Here is a 24,852-nt window from a genome sequence, read left to right on the forward strand (position 1 = left end):
CGTGAATCGCATCCCGGCTGGCAGCAGAATCGCAGCGCCCCGGGTCAGTGGATCTGACCGGAGCGCTGCAGCGGAGAGAGTGTAGCGAGCGCTCCGGGGAGGAGCGGGGACCCGGAGCGCTCGGCGTAACACTAATCTCCTATCATACAATGTATTACTCCCATCATCCCTGACCCCAGGAGATCACAATCTAATCTCCTATCATACAATGTATCACTCCCATCATCCCTGACCCCAGGAGATCACAATCTAATCTCCTATCATACAATGTATCACTCCCATCATCCCTGACCACAGGAGCTCACACTCTAATCTCCTATCACATACAATGTATCACTCCCATCATCCCTGACCCCAGGAGATCACAATCTAATCTCCTATCATACAATGTATCACTCCCATCATCCCTGACCCTAGGAGCTCACAATCTAATCTCCTATCATACAATGTATCACTCCCATCATCCCTGACCCCAGGAGATCACAATCTAATCTCCTATCATACAATGTATCACTCCCATCATCCCTGACCCCAGGAGATCACAATCTAATCTCCTATCATACAATGTATCACTCCCATCATCCCTGACCCCAGGAGATCACAATCTAATCTCCTATCATACAATGTATCACTCCCATCATCCCTGACCCCAGGAGATCACAATCTAATCTCCTATCACACAATGTATCACTCCCATCATCCCTGACCCCAGGAGCTCACAATCTAATCTCCTATCATACAATGTATCACTCCCATCATCCCTGACCCCAGGAGCTCACAATCTAATCTCCTATCACATACAATGTATCACTCCCATCATCCCTGACCCCAGGAGATCACACTCTTATCTCCTATCATACAATGTATCACTCCCATCATCCCTGACACCAGGAGATCACAATCTAATCTCCTATCATACAATGTATCACTCCCATCATCCCTGACCCCAGGAGATCACAATCTAATCTCCTATCACATACAATGTATCACTCCCATCATCCCTGACCCCAGGAGATCACAATCTAATCTCCTATCATACAATGTATCACCCCCATCATCCCTGACCCCAGGAGATTACAATCTAATCTCCTATCATACAATGTATCACTCCCATCATCCCTGACCCCAGGAGATCACAATCTAATCTCCTATCATACAATGTATCACTCCCATCATCCCTGACCCCAGGAGATCACAATCTAATCTCCTATCACATACAATGTATCACTCCCATCATCCCTGAACCCAGGAGCTCACAATCTAATCTCCTATCACATACAATGTATCACTCCCATCATCCCTGACCCCAGGAGATCACAATCTAATCTCCTATCATACAATGTATCACTCCCATCATCCCTGACCCCAGGAGCTCACAATCTAATCTCCTATCACATACAATGTATCACTCCCATCATCCCTGACCCCAGGAGATCACAATCTAATCTCCTATCATACAATGTATCACTCCCATCATCCCTGACCCCAGGAGCTCACAATCTAATCTCCTATCATACAATGTATCACTCCCATCATCCCTGACCCCAGGAGATCACAATCTAATCTCCTATCATACAATGTATCACTCCCATCATCCCTGACCCCAGGAGATCACAATCTAATCTCCTATCATACAATGTATCACTCCCATCATCCCTGACCCCAGGAGATCACAATCTAATCTCCTATCACATACAATGTATCACTCCCATCATCCCTGACCCCAGGAGATCACAATCTATTCTCCTATCATACAATGTATCACCCCCATCATCCCTGACCCCAGGAGCTCACAATCTAATCTCCTATCACATACAATGTATGACTCCCATCATCCCTGACCCCAGGAGATCACAATCTAATCTCCTATCATACAATGTATCACTCCCATCATCCCTGACCCCAGGAGATCACAATCTAATCTCCTATCATATACAATGTATCACTCCCATCATCCCTGACCCCAGGAGATCACAATCTAATCTCCTATCATACAATGTATCACTCCCATCATCCCTGACCCCAGGAGCTCACAATCTAATCTCCTATCATACAATGTATCACTCCCATCATCCCTGACCACAGGAGATCACAATCTAATCTCCTATCATACAATGTATCACTCCCATCATCCCTGACCCCAGGAGCTCACAATCTAATCTCCTATCACATACAATGTATCACTCCCATCATCCCTATATTTGGGTGGGTGTGTGTGGTTTATATTTAGAGGGGATATTTCGAGGGGCTCCCTCTTTGGTGCTGACCTCTAGGTGATAAGTGTCACTGGTAACCGATCCGGCGCGGATCACAGGCGGCGGCGTCCAGACCGAACCATCTGCTGCGGGGAGAATCACAGACCCAGGGAAACACTCGTAATATCCCTCCCCCTAATATGTCCATCATATCCTCTCCCTACATCACTGGGGCCGATCTTTAACCCTTCACTCCTCAGACACTCAGAGCGCCATGATGTCATGTGTAATGGGGTCAGAGGTTGGCGTGTGACCTCCACAATCCTGAATAATAATGGTATAATGGCAATACGGACACAGTGTGACACTATTATAATACCGCACAGCAGTGTTCGGCAGTATTGTACGGCACTGTATATATCAGGCATCCCTTGGTTGTGACACTGTATAGCAGTGTTATTTTACAGTATTAATTGCTCTCTATATGGAGATATTGTTTGGCACTGCTGTACGGTATATAGATGCAGATTATGTCATTTGGGCACCATACAGGGTGACATCCGGGCCCAAAGGGGCTTGTATCCCAAACTTGGCAGGACAATCCCCTGAACTGGCCCATAACACGTGCTTTGGGGGAGGTCCTGTACATCTTCGGGGGCGTGGCTTAAATAGCCAATGTATATTACACAGGCTCCGCCTCTAGTCCTGGGGCCATTATGAAGGGGTCTGTGGATCTATTGGAGAGGAAAGAGTTATTGGTGGTGCAGAAGGTTATTGACTCCACAATTACCACAACCCACCAACCACCAGTGTGACCCCATAACATTAGTCAGTGACCCCATAGCATTAGTCAAGGGGAGAGGGGCCCCGGGGACTGTGATGTGTGATGGTTTAATGCGAACAAATGAACTATGACATCACAAGCGGCCCATGAGGGCTGTGACCACGAGGAACTCCTCCAAGTCGGTGCGCAAAACCGCCATCAAGAGGAAGAACCCAAAATACACAACATATTCCGCTTTATTATTAGTTATTTTATTCTTCAAAAAGTAGAAAATACAAATAAAAATAAGAAAAACCCTGGAATGGAAAGAGGCGACCATGTGACTGTGTATACGCAAAAATCCCCAGCATACAGTGATATCATATTACCGCCATACAGCAACGCCATATATGATACCACTATATCATACCCAAATAATGCAGCCACATATGACCACTGCAGACTGTGTATAAGTGATTACAGTGCAGTTACATCCACCGACTCACAGGTGACGTCTTCTCAGATATGTTCTTTCCTTCTCCTTCTGGCCCAGACCGCCATGAAAACTCCTCCCAAGTACAAACCTCTTTTTGGCTTCTCCGTCTCCCAATATCCCACCGCTACACGAACTCCCCAACCATAGTGCACCAAATGTCATTAAGCACCCCCCCCCCCCCGATGCTTTGCACAATAATAAAGCCCCCTGTAAGCCTTACACTACAAAAGTGCAATGGTAATTGTACTCCCAAATTAATGGTTCCATCTACACAAATAATGCCCCCCTTTATGCCCCCCACACTAATAATGCCCCCCTTTATGCCCCCCACACTAATAATGCCCCCCTTTATGCCCCCCACACTAATAATGCCCCCCCCCTTTATGCCCCCACACTAATAATGCCCCCTTTATGCCCCTCACACTAATAATGCCCCCACACTAATAATGCCCCCCTTTATGCCCCCCACACTAATAATGCCCCCCCTTTATGCCCCCACACTAATATTGCCCCCCTTTATGCCCCCCACACTAATAATGCCCCCCCACACTAATAATGCCCCCCCTTTATGCCCCCACACTAATAATGCCCCCCTTTATGCCCCCCACACTAATAATGCCCCCTTTATGCCCCCCACACAAATGCCCCCCTTTATGCCCCCCACACTAATAATGCCCCCCACACTAATAATGCCCCCCCCCTTTATGCCCCCCCACACTAATAATGCCCCCCCCTTTATGCCCCCACACTAATAATGCCCCCCTTTATGCCCCCACACTAATAATGCCCCCTTTATGCCCCCCACACTAATAATGCCCCCCCTTTATGCCCCCACACTAATAATGCCCCCCTTTATGCCCCCCACACTAATAATATGCCCCCCACACTAATAATGCCCCCCTTTATGCCCCCCACACTAATAATGCCCCCCTTTATGCCCCCACACTAATAATGCCCCCCCCCCTTTATGCCCCCACACTAATAATGCCCCTTCTGAGCTTCCTATGCAGAGGGGATTCCACCCTTGGTACTAGTTGTACACTTGTAGTTTTCTTTTGTGCCCCCCCCCATTAGGTAAGTCCCCCAAAGATTAACTAGACTCCCCTCATCCTTGACATATCCCCTTTACATTGATATTTCCCCCATTAGGTAGGTCCCCCTCCAGTGCTTCTCTTGCATCAATATTCCCCCCATATTAGGTAGGCTCTTACAGTAGGTAGGTAGGTAGGTACCGCCTCCCCTTTTGTGCCATAAATACCCAAAACCCTGGTCCTCTGGGTTGGTGCAGGTGGCACAGTGAAGTGGCGTAGATGTCTTGAGATCTTGGCCCCAGTAAGTGATGGCCAGAAGCCTACAGCCCTCTGCTTCACCTGCATGTGCTACCTGAAGACATACACGCAGTTGTAAAAGTGTGAGCCCCCCGGGATCTGAGGTGAATGACCGTGAGCAAGTAGTGGTGTCCCTCACTGCCTGGTAGCAGGTAGCGCTCTTGGTACTTACCCTATAACCCCCCCCTCCATGTTGTTTTGACCCTTAGTGCTGAGAGGAGAGAAGACTGTGCAGGGGGCTGGTCTTCTTGGGAGGGAAGCAGGGAAAGGGGTCCAGACATGTGGAACCACCCCTGACAGTGCAGATACAGCGGGGGCCCCTGTTGCCCCAGGGTGTCTATGGGCTTTGGGGAGGATGGGAATTTATGGTCAGAACCTTCTTTCACCTCAGGAGACATAACTCAGAGGCCCCATTGAACGGCAGCCTGACCTAATGGCAACTCATCCCGTTATTAACCCTTTACAGACCTCTGCCTGTCATGTGACATTCCTGCCGCAAGGCATACTGGGTGTGGAGGTTGTCTCTATATTGCTGCATTTGCCATTCAGGAGAATGGGAAAGCTGGGTGAAGCCTCCAGGAACTGTAATGGCGGCCATGTTGACTCAAGCGGACAGATGGCGACTGACTCCAGGCGTTACATTTACGGAGGACTTCTTGTTTTCTCATTAACCCTGAATTTTGCATGAACATCTGGTAAAGTCATCGGACCTGACAAGAGATCAGATGAGGTGACAACTTGTTCAGCATCCGATTACTTCTCCGGGACGGCGGCCAAACCACAGGGAACGCGTCTCACCTGCCACCCATGTCCGCACCTTCTCTAACAGCTTGTAAACAACCCGAGTAATAAAAACAAAGAAACCAAAATAAATAAGATCAGAAAAGATGTGGAAAAACGTCACATGACTCAGGGAAAAAGGATTGAAGACATAAAGACAGGGAGGTGCAAAATGCCTGGAAAGCCAAGACAACAGTTGAAATCTATTAGTAATTAAAAAGCAATCCAGCCCCTTGTCAGTGCAAATTAGTCAGCTGGTTCAGTCCCAACTGAGGTCCCCTGACAGTCACACATCTCATGGTGGGGAAAAGTCACACAAGACACATCTCATGGTGGGGAAAAGTCACACAAGACACATCTCATGGTGGGGAAAAGTCACACAAGACACATCTCATGGTGGGGAAAAGTCACACAAGACACATCTCATGGTGGGGAAAAGTCACACAAGACACATCTCATAGAGAAAAGTCACCCAAGACACATCTCATGGTGGGGAAAAGTCACACAAGACACATCTCATGGTGGGGAAAAGTCACACAAGACACATCTCATGGTGGGGAAAAGTCACACAAGAAACATCTCATGGTGGAGGGAAAAGTCACACAAGAAACATCTCATGGTGGAGGGAAAAGTCACACAAGAAACATCTCATGGTGGAGGGAAAAGTCACACAAGACACATCTCATGGTGGAGAAAAGTCACACAAGACATCTCATGGTGGGGAAAAGTCACACAAGACATCTCATGGTGGGGAAAAGTCACACAAGACACATCTCATGGTGGGGAAAAGTCACCCAAGACACATCTCATGGTGGGGAAAAGTCACACAAGACACATCTCATGGTGGGGAAAAGTCACACAAGACACATCTCATGGTGGGGAAAAGTCACACAAGACACATCTCATGATGGAGAAAAGTCACACAAGACACATCTCATGGTGGAGAAAAGTCACACAAGACATCTCATGGTGGGGAAAAGTCACACAAGACATCTCATGGTGGGGAAAAGTCACACAAGACACATCTCATGGTGGGGAAAAGTCACCCAAGACACATCTCATGGTGGGGAAAAGTCACACAAGACACATCTCATGGTGGGGAAAAGTCACACAAGACACATCTCATGGTGGGGAAAAGTCACACAAGACACATCTCATGGTGGAGAAAAGTCACACAAGACACATCTCATGGTGGGGAAAAGTCACACAAGACACATCTCATGGAGGAGAAAAGTCACACAAGACACATCTCATGGAGGAGAAAAGTCACACAAGACACATCTCATGGAGAAAAGTCACACAAGACATCTCATTATGGAGAAAAGTCACACAAGACACATCTCATGATGGAGAAAAGTCACACAAGACACATCTCATGGAGAAAAGTCACACAAGACACATCTCATGATGGAGAAAAGTCACACAAGACACATCTCATGGTGGAGAAAAGTCACACAAGACACATCTCATGGTGGGGAAAAGTCACACAAGAAACATCTCATTGTGGAGGGAAAAGTCACACAAGACACATGGTGGGGAAAAGTCACACAAGACACATCTCATGGTGGGGAAAAGTCACACAAGAAACATCTCATGGTGGAGGGAAAAGTCACACAAGACACATCTCATGGTGGGGAAAAGTCACACAAGACACATCTCATGGTGGAGAAAAGTGACACAAGACACATCTCATGGAGGAGAAAAGTCACACAAGACACATCTCATGGTGGGGAAAAGTCACACAAGACACATCTCATGGTGGGGAAAAGTCACACAAGACACATCTCATGGTGGGGAAAAGTCACACAAGACACATCTCATGGTGGGGAAAAGTCACACAAGACACATCTCATAGAGAAAAGTCACCCAAGACACATCTCATGGTGGGGAAAAGTCACACAAGACACATCTCATGGTGGGGAAAAGTCACACAAGACACATCTCATGGTGGGGAAAAGTCACACAAGAAACATCTCATGCTGGAGGGAAAAGTCACACAAGAAACATCTCATGGTGGAGGGAAAAGTCACACAAGAAACATCTCATGGTGGAGGGAAAAGTCACACAAGACACATCTCATGGTGGAGAAAAGTCACACAAGACATCTCATGGTGGGGAAAAGTCACACAAGACATCTCATGGTGGGGAAAAGTCACCCAAGACACATCTCATGGTGGGGAAAAGTCACCCAAGACACATCTCATGGTGGGGAAAAGTCACACAAGACACATCTCATGGTGGGGAAAAGTCACACAAGACACATCTCATGATGGAGAAAAGTCACACAAGACACATCTCATGGTGGAGAAAAGTCACACAAGACACATCTCATGGTGGGGAAAAGTCACACAAGACACATCTCATGGAGGAGAAAAGTCACACAAGACACATCTCATGGAGGAGAAAAGTCACACAAGACACATCTCATGGAGAAAAGTCACACAAGACACATCTCATGATGGAGAAAAGTCACACAAGACACATCTCATGGAGAAAAGTCACACAAGACACATCTCATGATGGAGAAAAGTCACACAAGACACATCTCATGGTGGAGAAAAGTCACACAAGACACATCTCATGGTGGGGAAAAGTCACACAAGAAACATCTCATGGTGGAGGGAAAAGTCACACAAAACACATGGTGGGGAAAAGTCACACAAGACACATCTCATGGTGGGGAAAAGTCACACAAGAAACATCTCATGGTGGAGGGAAAAGTCACACAAGACACATCTCATGGTTGGGAAAAGTCACACAAGACATCTCATGGTGGAGAAAAGTTACACAAGACACATCTCATGGAGGAGAAAAGTCACACAAGACACATCTCATGGTGGAGAAAAGTCACACAAGACACATCTCATGGTGGGGTAAAGTCACACAAGACACATCTCATGGAGGGGAAAAGTCACACAAGACACATCTTATGGTGGAGAAAAGTAACACAAGACACATCTCATGGTGGAGAAAAGTCACACAAGACACATCTCATGGTGGGGAAAAGTCACACAAGATACATCTCATGGAGGAGAAAAGTCACACAAGACACATCTCATGGTGGGGAAAAGTCACACAAGATACATCTCATGGAGGAGAAAAGTCACACAAGACACATCTTATGGTGGAGAAAAGTCACACAAGACACATCTCATGGTGGAGAAAAGTCACACAAGACACATCTCATGGAGGAGAAAAGTCACACAAGACACAACTCATGGTGGGGAAAAGTCACACAAGACACATCTCATGGAGGGGAAAAGTCACACAAGACACATCTCATGGTGGAGAAAAGTCACACAAGACACATCTCATGGTGGAGAAAAGTCACATAAGACACATCTCATGGTGGGGTAAAGTCACACAAGACACATCTCATGGAGGGGAAAAGTCACACAAGACACATCTCATGATGGGGAAAAGTCACACAAGACACATCTCATGGAGGGGAAAAGTCACACAAGACACATCTCATGGTGGAGAAAAGTCACACAAGACACATCTTATGGTGGAGAAAAGTAACACAAGACACATCTCATGGTGGAGAAAAGTCACACAAGACACATCTCATGGTGGGGAAAAGTCACACAAGACACATCTCATGGTGGGGAAAAGTCACACAAGACACATCTCATGGTGGGGAAAAGCCACACAAGACACATCTCATGGAGGAGAAAAGTCACACAAGACACATCTTATGGTGGAGAAAAGTCACACAAGACACATCTTATGGTGGAGAAAAGTCACACAAGACACATCTCATGGAGGAGAAATGTCACACAAGACACATCTCATGATGGAGAAAAGTCACATAAGACACATCTTATGGTGGAGAAAAGTCACACAAGACACATCTCATGGTGGAGAAAAGTCACACAAGACACATCTCATGGAGAAGAAAAAAGTCACACAAGACATCTCATGGTGGAGAAAAGTCACACAAGACACATCTCATGGAGCAGAAAAGTCACACAAGACACATCTCATGGAGGGGAAAAGTCACACAAGACACATCTCATGGTGGAGAAAAGTCACACAAGACACATCTCATGGAGGGGAAAAGTCACACAAGACACATCTCATGGAGGGGAAAAGTCACACAAGACACATCTCATGGAGGAGAAAAGTCACAAGACACATCTCATGGTGGGGAAAAGTCACACAAGACACATCTCATGGTGGAGAAAAGTCACACAAGACACATCTCATGGTGGAGAAAAGTCACACAAGACACATCTCATGGTGGAGAAAAGTCACACAAGACACATCTCATGGTGGGGAAAAGTCACACAAGACACATCTCATGGTGGGGAAAAGTCACACAAGACACATCTCATGGTGGGGAAAAATGTCACACAAGACACATCTCATGGTGGAGAAAAGTCACACAAGACACATCTCATGGTGGAGAAAAGTCACACAAGACACATCTCATGGTGGAGAAAAGTCACACAAGACACATCTCATGATACGTTACAGACACGTTTCTAACCTTCTGAATGTTCCGGTGAATGTTCCGCTGATCTCTGTTGCGGTTATAATAGAGAAGACGATCGTTCACCATAAATTGGTCTCCACCAGGTGAGAATAATCAGAAGATCTGTCCAGGAGCCGAGGACACGTGTGGAGAACTACACCTGGAATTAGCAGGTACTGTTGTCTCTAAGAAATAGTGATGCACTCCTCCACCATGGCCCGTATGCACGCTCACCACACACCGACAAGACCTGTATGCACGCTCACCACACACCGACAAGACCTGTATGCACGCTCACCACACTGCCATGGCCTGTATGCAGGCTCACCACACACTGACTTGACCTGTATGCACGCTCACCACACACCACCATGACCTGTATGCACGCTCACCACACACCACCATGACCTGTATGCACGCTCACCACACACCACCATGACCTGTATGCACGCTCACCACACACCGACAAGACCTGTATGCACGCTCACCACACACTGCCATGGCCTGTATGCAGGCTCACCACACACTGACTTGACCTGTATGCACGCTCACCACACACTGCCATGGCCTGTATGCACGCTCACCACACACCGACAAGACCTGTATGCACGCTCACCACACACCGACAAGACCTGTATGTACGCTCACCACACACTGCCATGGCCTGTATGCAGGCTCACCACACACTGCCATGGCCTGTATGCACGCTCACCACACACCCCCATGACCTGTATGCACGCTCTCCACACACCACCATGACCTGTATGCACGCTCACCACACACTGCCATGACCTGTATGCACGCTCACCACACACTGCCATGGCTTGTATGCACGCTCACCACACACCACCATGGCCTGGTGGTGTGTGGTCGCTGTATCTAATCTTCTCATGTGATACGTTCTGCTCAGTCACTGTATCTAATCCTCTGTGTGTTACATTCTGCTGAGTCGCCGTATCTAATCCTCTTGTGTGATACATTCTGCTGCGTCTCTGTATCTAATCCTCTCATGTGGGATACATTCTGCTCACTCACTGTATCTAATCCTCTGTGTGATACATTCTGCTCGGTCTCTGTATCTAATCCTCTGTGTGATACATTCTGCTCGGTCTCTGTATCTAATCCTCTCTCGTGTGATTTATTCTGCTCAGTCTCTGTGTCTAATCCTCTGTGTGATTACATTCTGCTCAGTCACTGTATCTAATCCTCTGTGTGATACATTCTGCTCAGTCGCTGTATCTAATCCTCTGTGTGATACATTCTGCTCAGTCTCTGTGTCTAATCCTCTGTGTGATTACATTCTGCTCAGTCACTGTATCTAATCCTCTGTGTGATACATTCTGCTCAGTCGCTGTATCTAATCCTCTGTGTGATACATTCTGCTCAGTCGCTGTATCTAATCCTCTGTGTGATACATTCTGCTCAGTCGCTGTATCTAATCCTCTGTGTGATACATTCTGCTCAGTCGCTGTATCTAATCCTCTGTGTGATACATTCTGCTCAGTCGCTGTATCTAATCCTCTGTGTGATACATTCTGCTCAGTCGCTGTATCTAATCCTCTCATGTGTGATACATTCATACATTGGCCCTCGCACTCATCCTCTTGCGGTATAATTAGGTGCTAATGGACCTTTCACCCATCACCTCCTCGGCCGGCGCGGTAACGCGATCGCTCCGCACAGATTTGATTACAGACGCCTATCAATACCGAGGCGGCGGTCCTGACCCCATAACCGGGGGATCAGCCGCTTCCTTCACACTATAGCGCCAAACATCAGGAGACGCCGCCGAGACCAGTGTGTCCTGTGTGATACTGCGCTGCTACACCGTGTATCTAAATCTATCATGTGTGATACTGCGCTGCTACACCGTGTATCTAAATCTCTCATGTGTGATACTGCGCTGCTACACCGTGTATCTAAATCTATCATGTGTGATACTGCGCTTCTACACCGTGTATCTAAATCTATAATGTGTGATACTGCGCTGCTACACCGTGTATCTAAATCTATCATGTGTGATACTGCGCTGCTACACCGTGTATCTAAATCTATCATGTGTGATACTGTGCTGCTACACCGTGTATCTAAATCTATCATGTGTGATACTGCGCTGCTACACCGTGTATCTAAATCTCTCATGTGTGATACTGCGCTGCTACACCGTGTATCTAAATCTATCATGTGTGATACTGCGCTGCTACACTGTGTATCTAAATCTCTCATGTGTGATACTGAGCTGCTACACCGTGTATCTAAATCTATCATGTGTGATACTGCGCTGCTACACCGTGTATCTAAATCTATCATGTGTGATACTGAGCTGCTACACCGTGTATCTAAATCTATCATGTGTAATATTGCGCTGCTACACCGTGTATCTAAATCTATCATGTGTGATACTGAGCTGCTACACCGTGTATCTAAATCTATCATGTGTGATACTGCGCTGCTACACCGTGTATCTAAATCTATCATGTGTGATACTGAGCTGCTACACCGTGTATCTAAATCTATAATGTGTGATACTGTGCTGCTATACATGTATCTAAATCGATAATGTGTGATACTGTGCTGCTACACCGTGTATCTAAATCTATAATGTGTGATACTGCGCTGCTACACCATGTATCTAAATCTATAATGTGTGATACTGTGCTGCTACACCGTGTATCTAAATCTATAATGTGTGATACTGCGCTGCTACACCGTGTATCTAAATCTATAATGTGTGATACTGCGCTGCTACACCGTGTATCTAAATCTATAATGTGTGATACTGTGCTGATATACATGTATCTAAATCGATAATGTGTGATACTGTGCTGCTACACCATGTATCTAAATCTATAATGTGTGATACTGCGCTGCTACACCGTGTATCTAAATCTATAATGTGTGATACTGTGCTGCTACACCGTGTATCTAAATCTATAATGTGTGATACTGCGCTGCTACACCGTGTATCTAAATCTATAATGTGTGATACTGTGCTGCTACACCGTGTATCTAAATCTATAATGTGTGATACTGCGCTGCTACACCGTGTATCTAAATCTATAATGTGATACTGCGCTGCTACACCATGTATCTAAATCTATAATGTGTGATACTGTGCTGCTACACCGTGTATCTAAATCTATAATGTGTGATACTGCGCTGCTACACCGTGTATCTAAATCTCTCATGTGTGATACTGAGCTGCTACACCGTGTATCTAAATCTATCATGTGTGATACTGAGCTGCTACACCGTGTATCTAAATCTATAATGTGTGATACTGCGCTGCTACACCGTGTATCTAAATCTATAATGTGTGATACTGCGCTGCTACACCGTGTATCTAAATCTATTATGTGTGATACTGCACTGCTACACGTGTATCTAAATCTATGTGTGATACTGCGCTGCTACACCGTGTATCTAAATCTATAATGTGTGATACTGCGCTGCTACACCGTGTATCTAAATCTCTCATGTGTGATACTGCACTGCTACACCGTGTATCTAAATCTATAATGTGTGATACTGTGCTGCTACACCGTGTATCTAAATCTCTCATGTGTGATACTGCGCTGCTACACCGTGTATCTAAATCTCTCATGTGTGATACTGCACTGCTACACCGTGTATCTAAATCTATAATGTGTGATACTGTGCTGCTACACCGTGTATCTAAATCTATCCTGTGTGATACTGCACTGCTACACCGTGTATCTAAATCTCTCATGTGTGATACTGAGCTGCTACACCGTGTATCTAAATCTATAATGTGTGATACTGCGCTGCTACACCGTGTATCTAAATCTATAATGTGTGATACTGCGCTGCTACACCGTGTATCTAAATCTATTATGTGTGATACTGCACTGCTACACGTGTATCTAAATCTATAATGTGTGATACTGCGCTGCTACACCGTGTATCTAAATCTCTCATGTGTGATACTGCACTGCTACACCGTGTATCTAAATCTATAATGTGTGATACTGTGCTGCTACACCGTGTATCTAAATCTCTCATGTGTGATACTGCGCTGCTACACCGTGTATCTAAATCTATAATGTGTGATACTGTGCTGCTACACCATGTATCTAAATCTATAATGTGTGATACTGTGCTGCTACACCATGTATCTAAATCTATCATGTGTGATACTGAGCTGCTACACCGTGTATCTAAATCTATCATGTGTGATACTGAGCTGCTACACCGTGTATCTAAATCTATCATGTGTGATACTGCGCTGCTACACCATGTATCTAAATCTATCATGTGTGATACTGAGCTGCTACACCGTGTATCTAAATCTATAATGTGTGATACTGCGCTGCTACACTGTGTATCTAAATCTCTCATGTGTGATACTGCGCTGCTACACCGTGTATCTAAATCTCTCATGTGTGATACTGCACTGCTACACTGTGTATCTAAATCTATAATGTGTGATACTGCGCTGCTACACCGTGTATCTAAATCTATCATGTGTGATACTGTGCTGCTACACCGTGTATCTAAATCTATAATGTGTGATACTGCGCTGCTACACCTAATATGTGTGATGCTGTCTACTGAGCTGTGTATCTAATCCTATCATGTGTGATACTGTCTGCTGAGCTCCCGTATCTAATCCTATCATGTGTGATACTGTCTGCTGAGCTCCCGTATCTAATCCTATCATGTGTGATACAGCCTGGAGAGCTCCCGTATCTAATCCTAACATGTAATACAGTCTACTTAACCATAAGTGTAAGCACATTAAGTGTAAACTGGCTGCTGGACTGTATAGAGCATCTAAGCCCAATATGTGTGATACAGTCTGCAGAGTAGTAGATTTGTGGTGTCCCAGTACGGGATATGCTCCTGTCAGGTTGAGTCCCTGTACATCCTCAGGGCTCCCCTGCAGTGTTCCCCCATAATATGAATAAGTTATATATTAAGGGTAAAGGACCTTTGATATGGTCACATGACTGTCAGTCACATGATAAGGGTTGTCACATGTTCAAGTCATATGTTTGTTGCCCAGAGAGCACCAGGTGACCCGCAGTTGGCCTATAGGCTCCTTGCTCAGCCCCCTTTATAAGAGGGGGAGGTTCTACCATCTCTTGTGTTTCTCTTTCTGCTGAGGTGAGGTCCAGACGTCTCAGTGTCCAGCACGTCTGGAGGCCTCAACCTAAATCACAGCTACATGTCAGTAAGTCACGTCATCTCTGTCTGCTGTCTCTACCTTCAGTCAAGTCAAGTCTATTACAGTCAGCGTGGCTGTGCTAGAATCTGTCAAAGTCACTACAAGTCCCAGCAAGCTGTGAGGTCCCTCGTGTTACTGGTCACCTCTCTGGGGACCTCACTACCCTGTAAAGACTGTTATACCTGCTCAACTTCAGTAAAGCTACTGTTAACCTTAACCTGGCCTTGGACTATTATTTACCCCCGCCTAACCAAGGAGGAATGGGATTACCTGTGTGTGGTTACATAGGCAAACCACGCCCTGGCATCACAAACACTTAGGGGTTAACACCATCTACCTCTGGGCAATACCATCTGCCCCTACACCTAACCTCACACCCGTGGCTCACCACAAATGCTTGGAGAACACCTCCAGATGATCAGTCGGTAAATCCTGGGATAAGCAATAATCTTAGGGCAGTCTGGATGGAGCAGGTGGAGGGTCTCCACACAGTATGGAGGCTTTAGGGGGGATATGGAGTGTCTCCACACAGTATGGAGGCTTTAGGGGGGATATGGAGGGTCTCCACACAGTATGGAGGCTTTAGGGAGGATATGAAGGGTCTCCACACAGTATGGAGGCTTTAGGGGGGATATGGAGGGTCTCCACACAGTATGGAGGCTTTAGGGGGGATATGGAGGGTCTCCACACAGTATGGAGGCTTTAGGGGGATATGGAGGGTCTCCACACAGTATGGAGGCTTTAGGGGGGATATGAAGGGTCTCCACACAGTATGGAGGCTTTAGGGGGGATATGGAGGTTCTACACACAGTATGGAGGCTTTAGGGGGGATATGGAGGGTCTCCACACAGTATGGAGGCTTTAGGGGGGATATGGAGGGTCTCCACACAGTATGGAGGCTTTAGGGGGGATATGGAGGGTCTCCACACAGTATGGAGGCTTTAGGGGGATATGGAGGGTCTCCACACAGTATGGAGGCTTTAGGGGGGATATGGAGGGTCTCCACACAGTATGGAGGCTTTAGGGGGATATGGAGGGTCTCCACACAGTATGGAGGCTTTAGCGGAATATGGAGGGTCTCCACACAGTATGGAGGCTTTAGGGGGGATATGGAGGGTCGCCACACAGTATGGAGGCTTTAGGGGGGATATGGAGGGTCTCCACACAGTATGGAGGCTTTAGGGGGGATATGGAGTGTCTCCACACAGTATGGAGGCTTTAGGGAGGGATATGGAGTGTCTCCACACAGTATGGAAGCTTTAGGGGGATATGGAGGGTCTCCACACAGTATGGAGGCTTTAGGGGGGAGATGGAGGGTCTCCACACAGTATGGAAGCTTTAGGGGGATATGGAGGGTCTCCACGCAGTATGGAGGCTTTAGGGGGGATATGGAGGGACTCCTCACAGTATGGAGGCTTTAGGGGGGATATGGAGGGTCTCCACACAGTATGGAGGCTTTAGGGGGGATATGGAGGCTTTATGGGGATATGGAGAGTCTCCAAACAATCTAGAAGCTTTAGGGGGGGATATGGAGAGTCTCCACACAATCTGGAAGCTTTAGGGGGGATATGGAGGGTCTCCACACAGTATGGAGGCTTCAGGGGGGATATGGAGGGTCTCCACACAGTATGGAGGCTTTAGGGGGGATATGGAGGGTCTCCACACAGTATGGAGGCTTTAGGGGGGATATGGAGGGTCTCCACACAGTATGGAGGCTTTAGGGGGGATATGGAGGTTCTACACACAGTATGGAGGCTTTAGGGGGGATATGGAGGGTCTCCACACAGTATGGAGGCTTTAGGGGGATATGGAGGGTCTCCACACAGTATGGAGGCTTTAGGGGGGAGATGGAGGTTCTACACACAGTATGGAGGCTTTAGGGGGGATATGGAGTGTCTCCACACAGTATGGAGGCTTTAGGGGGGATATGGAGGGTCTCCACACAGTATGGAGGCTTTAGGGGGGATATGGAGGGTTTCCACACAGTATGGAGGCTTTAGGGGGGATATGGAGGGTCTCCACACAGTATGGAGGCTTTAGGGGGGATATCGAGAGTCTCCACACAATCTGGAAGCTTTAGGGAGGCTATGGAGGGTCTCCACACAGTATGGAGGCTTTAGAGGGATATGGAGGGTCTCCGCACAATCTTTAGGGAGGCTATGGAGGGTCTCCACACAGTATGGAGGCTTTAGGGGGATATGGAGGGTCTCCGCACAATCTTTAGGGAGGCTATGGAGGGTCTCCACACAGTATGGAGGCTTTAGGGGGATATGGAGGGTCTCCGCACAATCTTTAGGGAGGCTATGGGGGGTCTCCACACAGTAGAGCCCTCAGTCTTGCAGTCTCTTGAGGCTCCTTCTGAGGCTTTTCCTCCGGGGTCCGGCTGCCCTCCAAGAATAGTCAGGGATCAGGTTACACAACTATGTAATCTATGGGATTCTGCACCATGGGTTATAAAGGGCACAATTGTGGCGCTCCCTTGAGGTTCACCTTGTAGAATTATTTTTAGGGGATAACTTCAGATAGAAAAAAATCATTTCTAAATATAACGCGATCTTCATCCACAAGGAGATGGCGAGGGCCAAGACTGCCGAATTATGGTGACCTTTTTAAGAATAGGGGGATGTCCCCTCGGATATCACAATGCCCCTCACTTATAAGAGTGGCAGCAGCTCCTGGCAGTGCCCTGTGCATTTCCTGTTCTGATACCCAGGTAGGTGTGAGGAGGAGAGATGCTGAGATACACGGAGACACTCTAATAATCTGGGATACGCGCTGGGATACATTGTATCTCTCCACTATTCCATGATACACTCTGGATACATTGTATCTACTATTCCATGATACACTCTAGATACATTGTATCTACTATTCCATGATACACTCCGGATACATTGTATCTACTATTCCATGATACACTCTGGATACATTGTATCCACTATTCCATGATACACTCTGGATACATTGTATCTACTATTCCATGATACACTCTGGATACATTGTATCTACTATTCCATGATACACTCTGGATACACTGTATCTACTATTCCATGATACACTCTGGATACATTGTATCTACTATTCCATGATACACTCTGGATACATTGTATCTACTATTCCATGATACACTCTGGATACATTGTATCTACTATTCCATGATACACTCTGGATACATTGTATCTCTCCACTATTCTATGATACACTCTGGATACATTGTATCTACTATTACATGATACACTCTGGATACATTGTATCCACTATTCTATGATACACTCTGGATACATTGTATCTACTATTCCATGATACACTCTGGATACATTGTATCCACTATTCTATGATACACTCTGGATACATTGTATCTACTATTCCATGATACACTCCAGATACATTGTATCTACTATTCCATGATACACTCCGGATACATTGTATCTATTATTCCATGATACACTCTGGATACATTGTATCTACTATGCCATGATACACTCTGGATACATTGTATCTACTATTCCATGCTACACTCTGGATACATTGTATCTACTATTCCATGATACACTCTTGATACCTTTTGTATCTACTATTCCATGATACACTCTGGATACATTGTATCTACTATTCCATGATACACTCTGGATACATTGTATCTACTATTCCATAATACACTCTGGATACACTGTATCTACTATTCCATGATACACTCTGGATACACTGTATCTACTATTCCATGATACACTCTGTATACACTGTATCTACTATTCCATGATACACTCTGGATACACTGTATCTACTATTCCATGATACACTCTGGATACATTGTATCTATTATTCCATGATACACTCTGGATACACTGTATCTACTATTCCATGATACACTCTGGATACACTGTATCTACTATTCCATGATACACTCTGGATACATTGTATCTACTATTCCATGATACACTCTGGATACACTGTATCTACTATTCCATGATACACTCTGGATACATTGTATCTACTATTCCATGATACACTCTGGATACATTGTATCTACTATTCCATGATACACTCTGGATACACTGTATCTACTATTCCATGATACACTCTGGATAAATTGTATCTCTCCACTATTCCATGATACACTCAGGATACATTGTATCTACTATTCCATGATACACTCTAGATACATTGTATCTACTATTCCATGATACACTCTGGATACATTGTATCTACTACTCCGTGATACACTCTGGATACATTGTATCTACTATTTCATGATACACTCTGGATACATTGTATCTACTATTCCATGATACACTCTGGATACATTGTATCTACTACTCCATGATACACTCTGGATACACTGTATCTACTATTCCATGATACACTTTGGATACATTGTATCTTATTCTGATTCTCCTTGTGTTTCAGGACTGTCCAGCCCTCTGACTTCCGCTCAGGTAAGGATGTTGGATGATATTGCGTATAGGATGGCGCTGTGTATGAGCATTCATATGGTAGGGGATATATATATATATATATACACACATATATATATATATAAACACACACATATATCTGAAGATCGTTGCCCAGTAGATGTCTTTAGAGTTTGGGAAATTATGAATATGGCTGAACAGATGGATCCTGGGGCAGCTGACACTTTCAAGTAAGGGCGACTGCGAGGGATTATTTGCAATGAAAGAAGATACTTAAAGGGATTTTGCATTCCAGAAGATTGGACAAAGCCGGTGTCTGACCCCTCAGTGTCCCTCAGACATTTCCCTTCTGGCTTGATGACATGTCTCTGTCTTGTCCTGAGCTCAGCCTAATGATGTGCAGACGATGGGCCTGATGATGTGCAGACGATGTACCCAATGATGTGCAGACGATGTACCCAATGATGTGCAGACGATGTGCCCGATGATGTGCAGACGATGTGCCCAATGATGTGCAGACGATGTGCCTGATGATGTGCCCAATGATGTGCAGACGATGGGGCAGATGATGTGCCCAATGATATGCAGACGATGTGCCCGATGATGTGCAGACGATGTGCCCAATGATGTGCAGACAATGTGCCTGATGATGTGCAGACGGTGTGCAAGATGATGTGCAGATGATGTGCCTAATGATCTGCCAGATGATGTGCCCAATGATGTGCAGACAATGGGGCAGATTATGTGCCCAATGATGTGCAGACGATGTGCCTGATGATGTGCAGATGATGTGCCCAATGATGTGCAGACAATGGGCCCGATGATGTGCAGAGGATGCTGGGTGGATAGATTAAATATTGGACCTAGAGATGTCTGCTCTATATTATTTAGTCACAATAAATGGTGATGTCCATATCTGCAACTTCTCTATCTGGTGACTTCCGGGTTACCAGTTCGGGCCCCTGAATTCTTGATGGAAAAGGACTGGAACATGACCAAAACTTGGACCCAAGTGCTAAACCTCTAGGGACTAGGATCTGCCATAACTAGAGCCTAGGACCATGGACCCCAGCTCTGGCCTTGTAGTTCCATCCCTTTTAGCCATGGACAGGGGAGGTGTCGTTTTGGGACAACTGCTTTAACCTCTGAAATACACTGTGCTGCTGTGGATATGTTGAAAAGCTAAATGTTGGTGAAATTTTGGTAAATCTCCTCTTATTTTCTCCTCAGCATTGACAACTCTACTTCACCGCTCAACGGCCTCTTGTAAACCGCAACCATGAGTTCGGATGCGGAGATGGCGGTTTTTGGAGTGGCTGCTCAGTTTCTCAGGAAATCAGAGAAGGAGCGGATTGAGGCCCAGAACAAACCGTTTGATGCAAAGACGTCGGTCTTCGTGGTGGATACTAAGGAATCCTATGTGAAGGGCACATTGGTCAGCAAGGAAGGGGGCAAAGCCACTGTCAAAACTGAGGGTGGACAGGTACGGATCTGATGAACATGGCATTATACACAACATGATGGAATGGGCTACAGGATAATAACCCTTGGGGTACAGGATGATAACACTTGGGGTACAGGATAATAACACTCGGGGTACTGGATAATAACACTTGGGGTACAGGATGATGACACTCGGGGTACAGGATGATAACACTTGGGGTACAGGATGATAACACTTGGGGTACAGGATGATAACACTTGGGCTACAGGATAATAACCCTTGGGGTACAGGATGATAACACTTGGGGTACAGGATAATAACACTCGGGGTACTGGATAATAACACTTGGGGTACAGGATGATAACACTTGGGGTACAGGATGATGACACTCGGGGTACAGGATGATAACACTCGGGGTACAGGATGATAACACTTGGGGTACAGGATAATAACACTCGGGGTACTGGATAATAACACTTGGGGTACAGGATGATAACACTTGGGGTACAGGATGATGACACTCGGGGTACAGGATGATAACACTTGGGGTACAGGATAATGACACTTGGGGTACAGGATGATAACACTCGGGGTACAGGATGATAACACTTGGGGTAGAGGATAATAACACTTGGGGTACAGGATGATAACACTTGGGGTACAGGATAACACTTGGGGTACAGGATGATAACACTTGGGGTACAGGATAATAACACTTGGGGTACAGGATAATAACACTCGGGTACAGGATGATAACACTTGGGGTACAGGATGATAACACTTGGGGTACAGGATGATTACACTTGGGGTACAGGATGATAACACTTGGGGTACAGGATAATAACACTTGGGGTACAGGATGATAACAATCGGGGTACAGGATGATAACACTTGGGGTAGAGGATAATAACACTTGGGGGACAGGATAATAACACTCGGGTACAGGATGATAACACTTGGGGTACAGGATGATAACACTCGGGTACAGGATGATAACACTTGGGGTAGAGGATAATAACACTCGGGGTACAGGATAATAACACTCGGGGTACAGGATAATAACACTTGGGGTACAGGATGATAGCACTTGGGGTACAGGATGATAGCACTTGGGGTACAGGATGATAACACTTGGGGTACAGGATGATAACACTCGGGGTACAGGATGATAACACTCGGGGTACAGGATGATAACACTTGGGGTACAGGATGATAACACTTGGGGTACAGGATGATTACATTTGGGGTACAGGATATTAATACTTGGGGTACAGGATGATAACAATCGGGGTACAGGATGATAACACTTGGGGTACAGGATGATAACACTCGGGGTAGAGGATAATAACACTCGGGGTACAGGATAATAACACTTGGGGGACAGGATAATAACACTCGGGTACAGGATGATAACACTCGGGGTACAGAATAATAACACTCGGGGTACAGGATAATAACACTCAGGGTACAGGATGATAACACTTGGGGTACAGGATGATAACAATTGGGGTACAGGATAATGGCACTTGGGGTACAGGATGATAACACTCGGGTACAGGATGATAACACTTGGGGTAGAGGACAATAACACTTGGGGTACAGGATAATAACACTCGGGGTACAGGATAATAACACTTGGGGTACAGGATGATAGCACTTGGGGTACAGGATGATAACACTTGGGGTACAGGATGATAACACTCGGGGTACAGGATGATAACACTTGGGGTACAGGATGATAACACTCGGGGTACAGGATGATAACAATTGGGGTACAGGATAATGGCACTTGGGGTACAGGATGATAACACTTGGGGTACAGGATGATAACACTTGGGGTAGAGGATAATAACACTTGGGGTACAGGATAATAACACTCGGGGTACAGGATAATAACACTTGGGGTACAGGATGATAGCACTTGGGGTACAGGATGATAACACTTGGGGTACAGGATGATAACACTCGGGGTACAGGATGATAACACTCGGGTACAGGATGATTACACTTGGGGTACAGGATGTTAACGCTTGGGGTACAGGATGATAAAACTTGGAGTACGGGATGATAACACTTGGGGTACATGATGATGACACTTGGGGTACAGGATGATGACACTTGTGGTACAGGATAATAACACTAGGGGTACAGGATGATGATACTTGGGGTACAGGATGATGACACTTGGGGTACAGGATGATGACACTTGGGGTACAGGATGATAACACTTGGGGTACAGGATGATGATGACACTTGGGGTACAGGATGATGATGACACTTGGGGTACAGGATGATGATGACACTCGGGGTACAGGATGATAACACTTGGGGTACAGGATAATAACACTCGGGGTACAGGATGATAACACTCGGGGTACAGGATAATAACACTTGGGGTACAGGATGATAACACTTGGGGTACAGGATAATAACACTTGGGGTACAGGATGATAACACTTGGGGTACAGGATGATAACACTTGGGGTACAGGATAATAACACTTGGGGTACAGGATGATAACACTTGGGGTACAGGATGATAACACTTGGGGTACAGGATGATAACACTTGGGGTACAGGATGATAACACTTGGGGTACAGGATGATAACACTTGGGGTACAGGATGATAACACTCGGGGTACAGGATGATAACACTTGGGGTACAGGATAATGACACTTATGATATGTTCCTTATGTTGCCCCCAGACTTTAACAGTGAAGGATGACCAAATTTGCCCCATGAACCCCCCAAAATTCGATAAAATTGAAGACATGGCGATGATGACCCACCTGAACGAGCCGGCCGTCCTCTATAACCTCAAAGAGCGTTATGCAGCCTGGATGATCTACGTAAGTCGGCTGGAGATGATGGTGTTAGCGGCGAGGCCCTTGTCCTATCATAAATCTGTTCAACACCCAGGAACATTCAGTCTCCATAGCAACAAGTGTATTGTATCTCTCCACTATTCCATGATACACTCTGGATACATTGTATCTACTATTCCATGATACACTCTGGATACATTGTATCTACTATTCCATGCTACACTCTGGATACATTGTATCTACTATTCCATGATACACTCTGGATACATTGTATCTACTATTCCATGATACACTCTGGATACACTGTATCTACTATTCCATGATACACTCAGGATACATTGTATCTACTATTCCATGATACACTCAGGATACATTGTATCCACTATTCCATGATACACTCTGGATACACTGTATCTACTATTCCATGATACACTCTGGATACATTGTATCTACTATTCCATGATACACTCTGGATACATTGTATCTACTATTCCATGATACACTCAGGATACATTGTATCCACTATTCCATGATACACTCTGGATAACCTGTATCTACTATTCCATGATACACTCTGGATACATTGTATCTACTATTCCATGATACACTCTGGATACATTGTATCTACTATTCCATGATACACTCTGGATACATTGTATCTACTATTCCATGATACACTCTGGATACATTGTATCTACTATTCCATGATACACTCTGGATACACTGTATCTACTATTCCATGATATACTCTGGATACATTGTATCTACTATTCCATGATACACTCTGGATACATTGTATCTACTATTCAATGGTACACTATGGATACACTGTATCTACTATTCCATAAATACACTCTGGATACATTGTATCTACTATTCCATGATACACTCTGGATACACTGTATCTACTATTCCATGATACACTCAGGATACATTGTAT

At 45.5% G+C, this 24,852-nt stretch overlaps 1 protein-coding gene across 1 annotated transcript in view; it reads left to right on the forward strand.

Annotated features, from left to right (window-relative positions):
- The first annotated feature begins 20,921 nt into the window (after positions 1 to 20,921).
- The window catches only part of LOC130297752 (myosin-1B), a 33,669-nt gene continuing 29,738 nt past the window's right edge, over positions 20,922 to 24,852 (forward strand). Inside the window, exons 1-2 of the mRNA XM_056550609.1 lie at positions 20,922 to 21,125; positions 23,793 to 23,936. Coding sequence (XP_056406584.1) covers positions 20,922 to 21,125; positions 23,793 to 23,936 — 348 coding nt within the window. The remainder of the gene's footprint in view (positions 21,126 to 23,792; positions 23,937 to 24,852) is intronic.

The sequence above is a fragment of the Hyla sarda genome, chromosome 13 (genome assembly GCF_029499605.1).
Source record: "Hyla sarda isolate aHylSar1 chromosome 13, aHylSar1.hap1, whole genome shotgun sequence".
Classification (NCBI taxonomy): Eukaryota; Metazoa; Chordata; class Amphibia; order Anura; family Hylidae; genus Hyla; species Hyla sarda.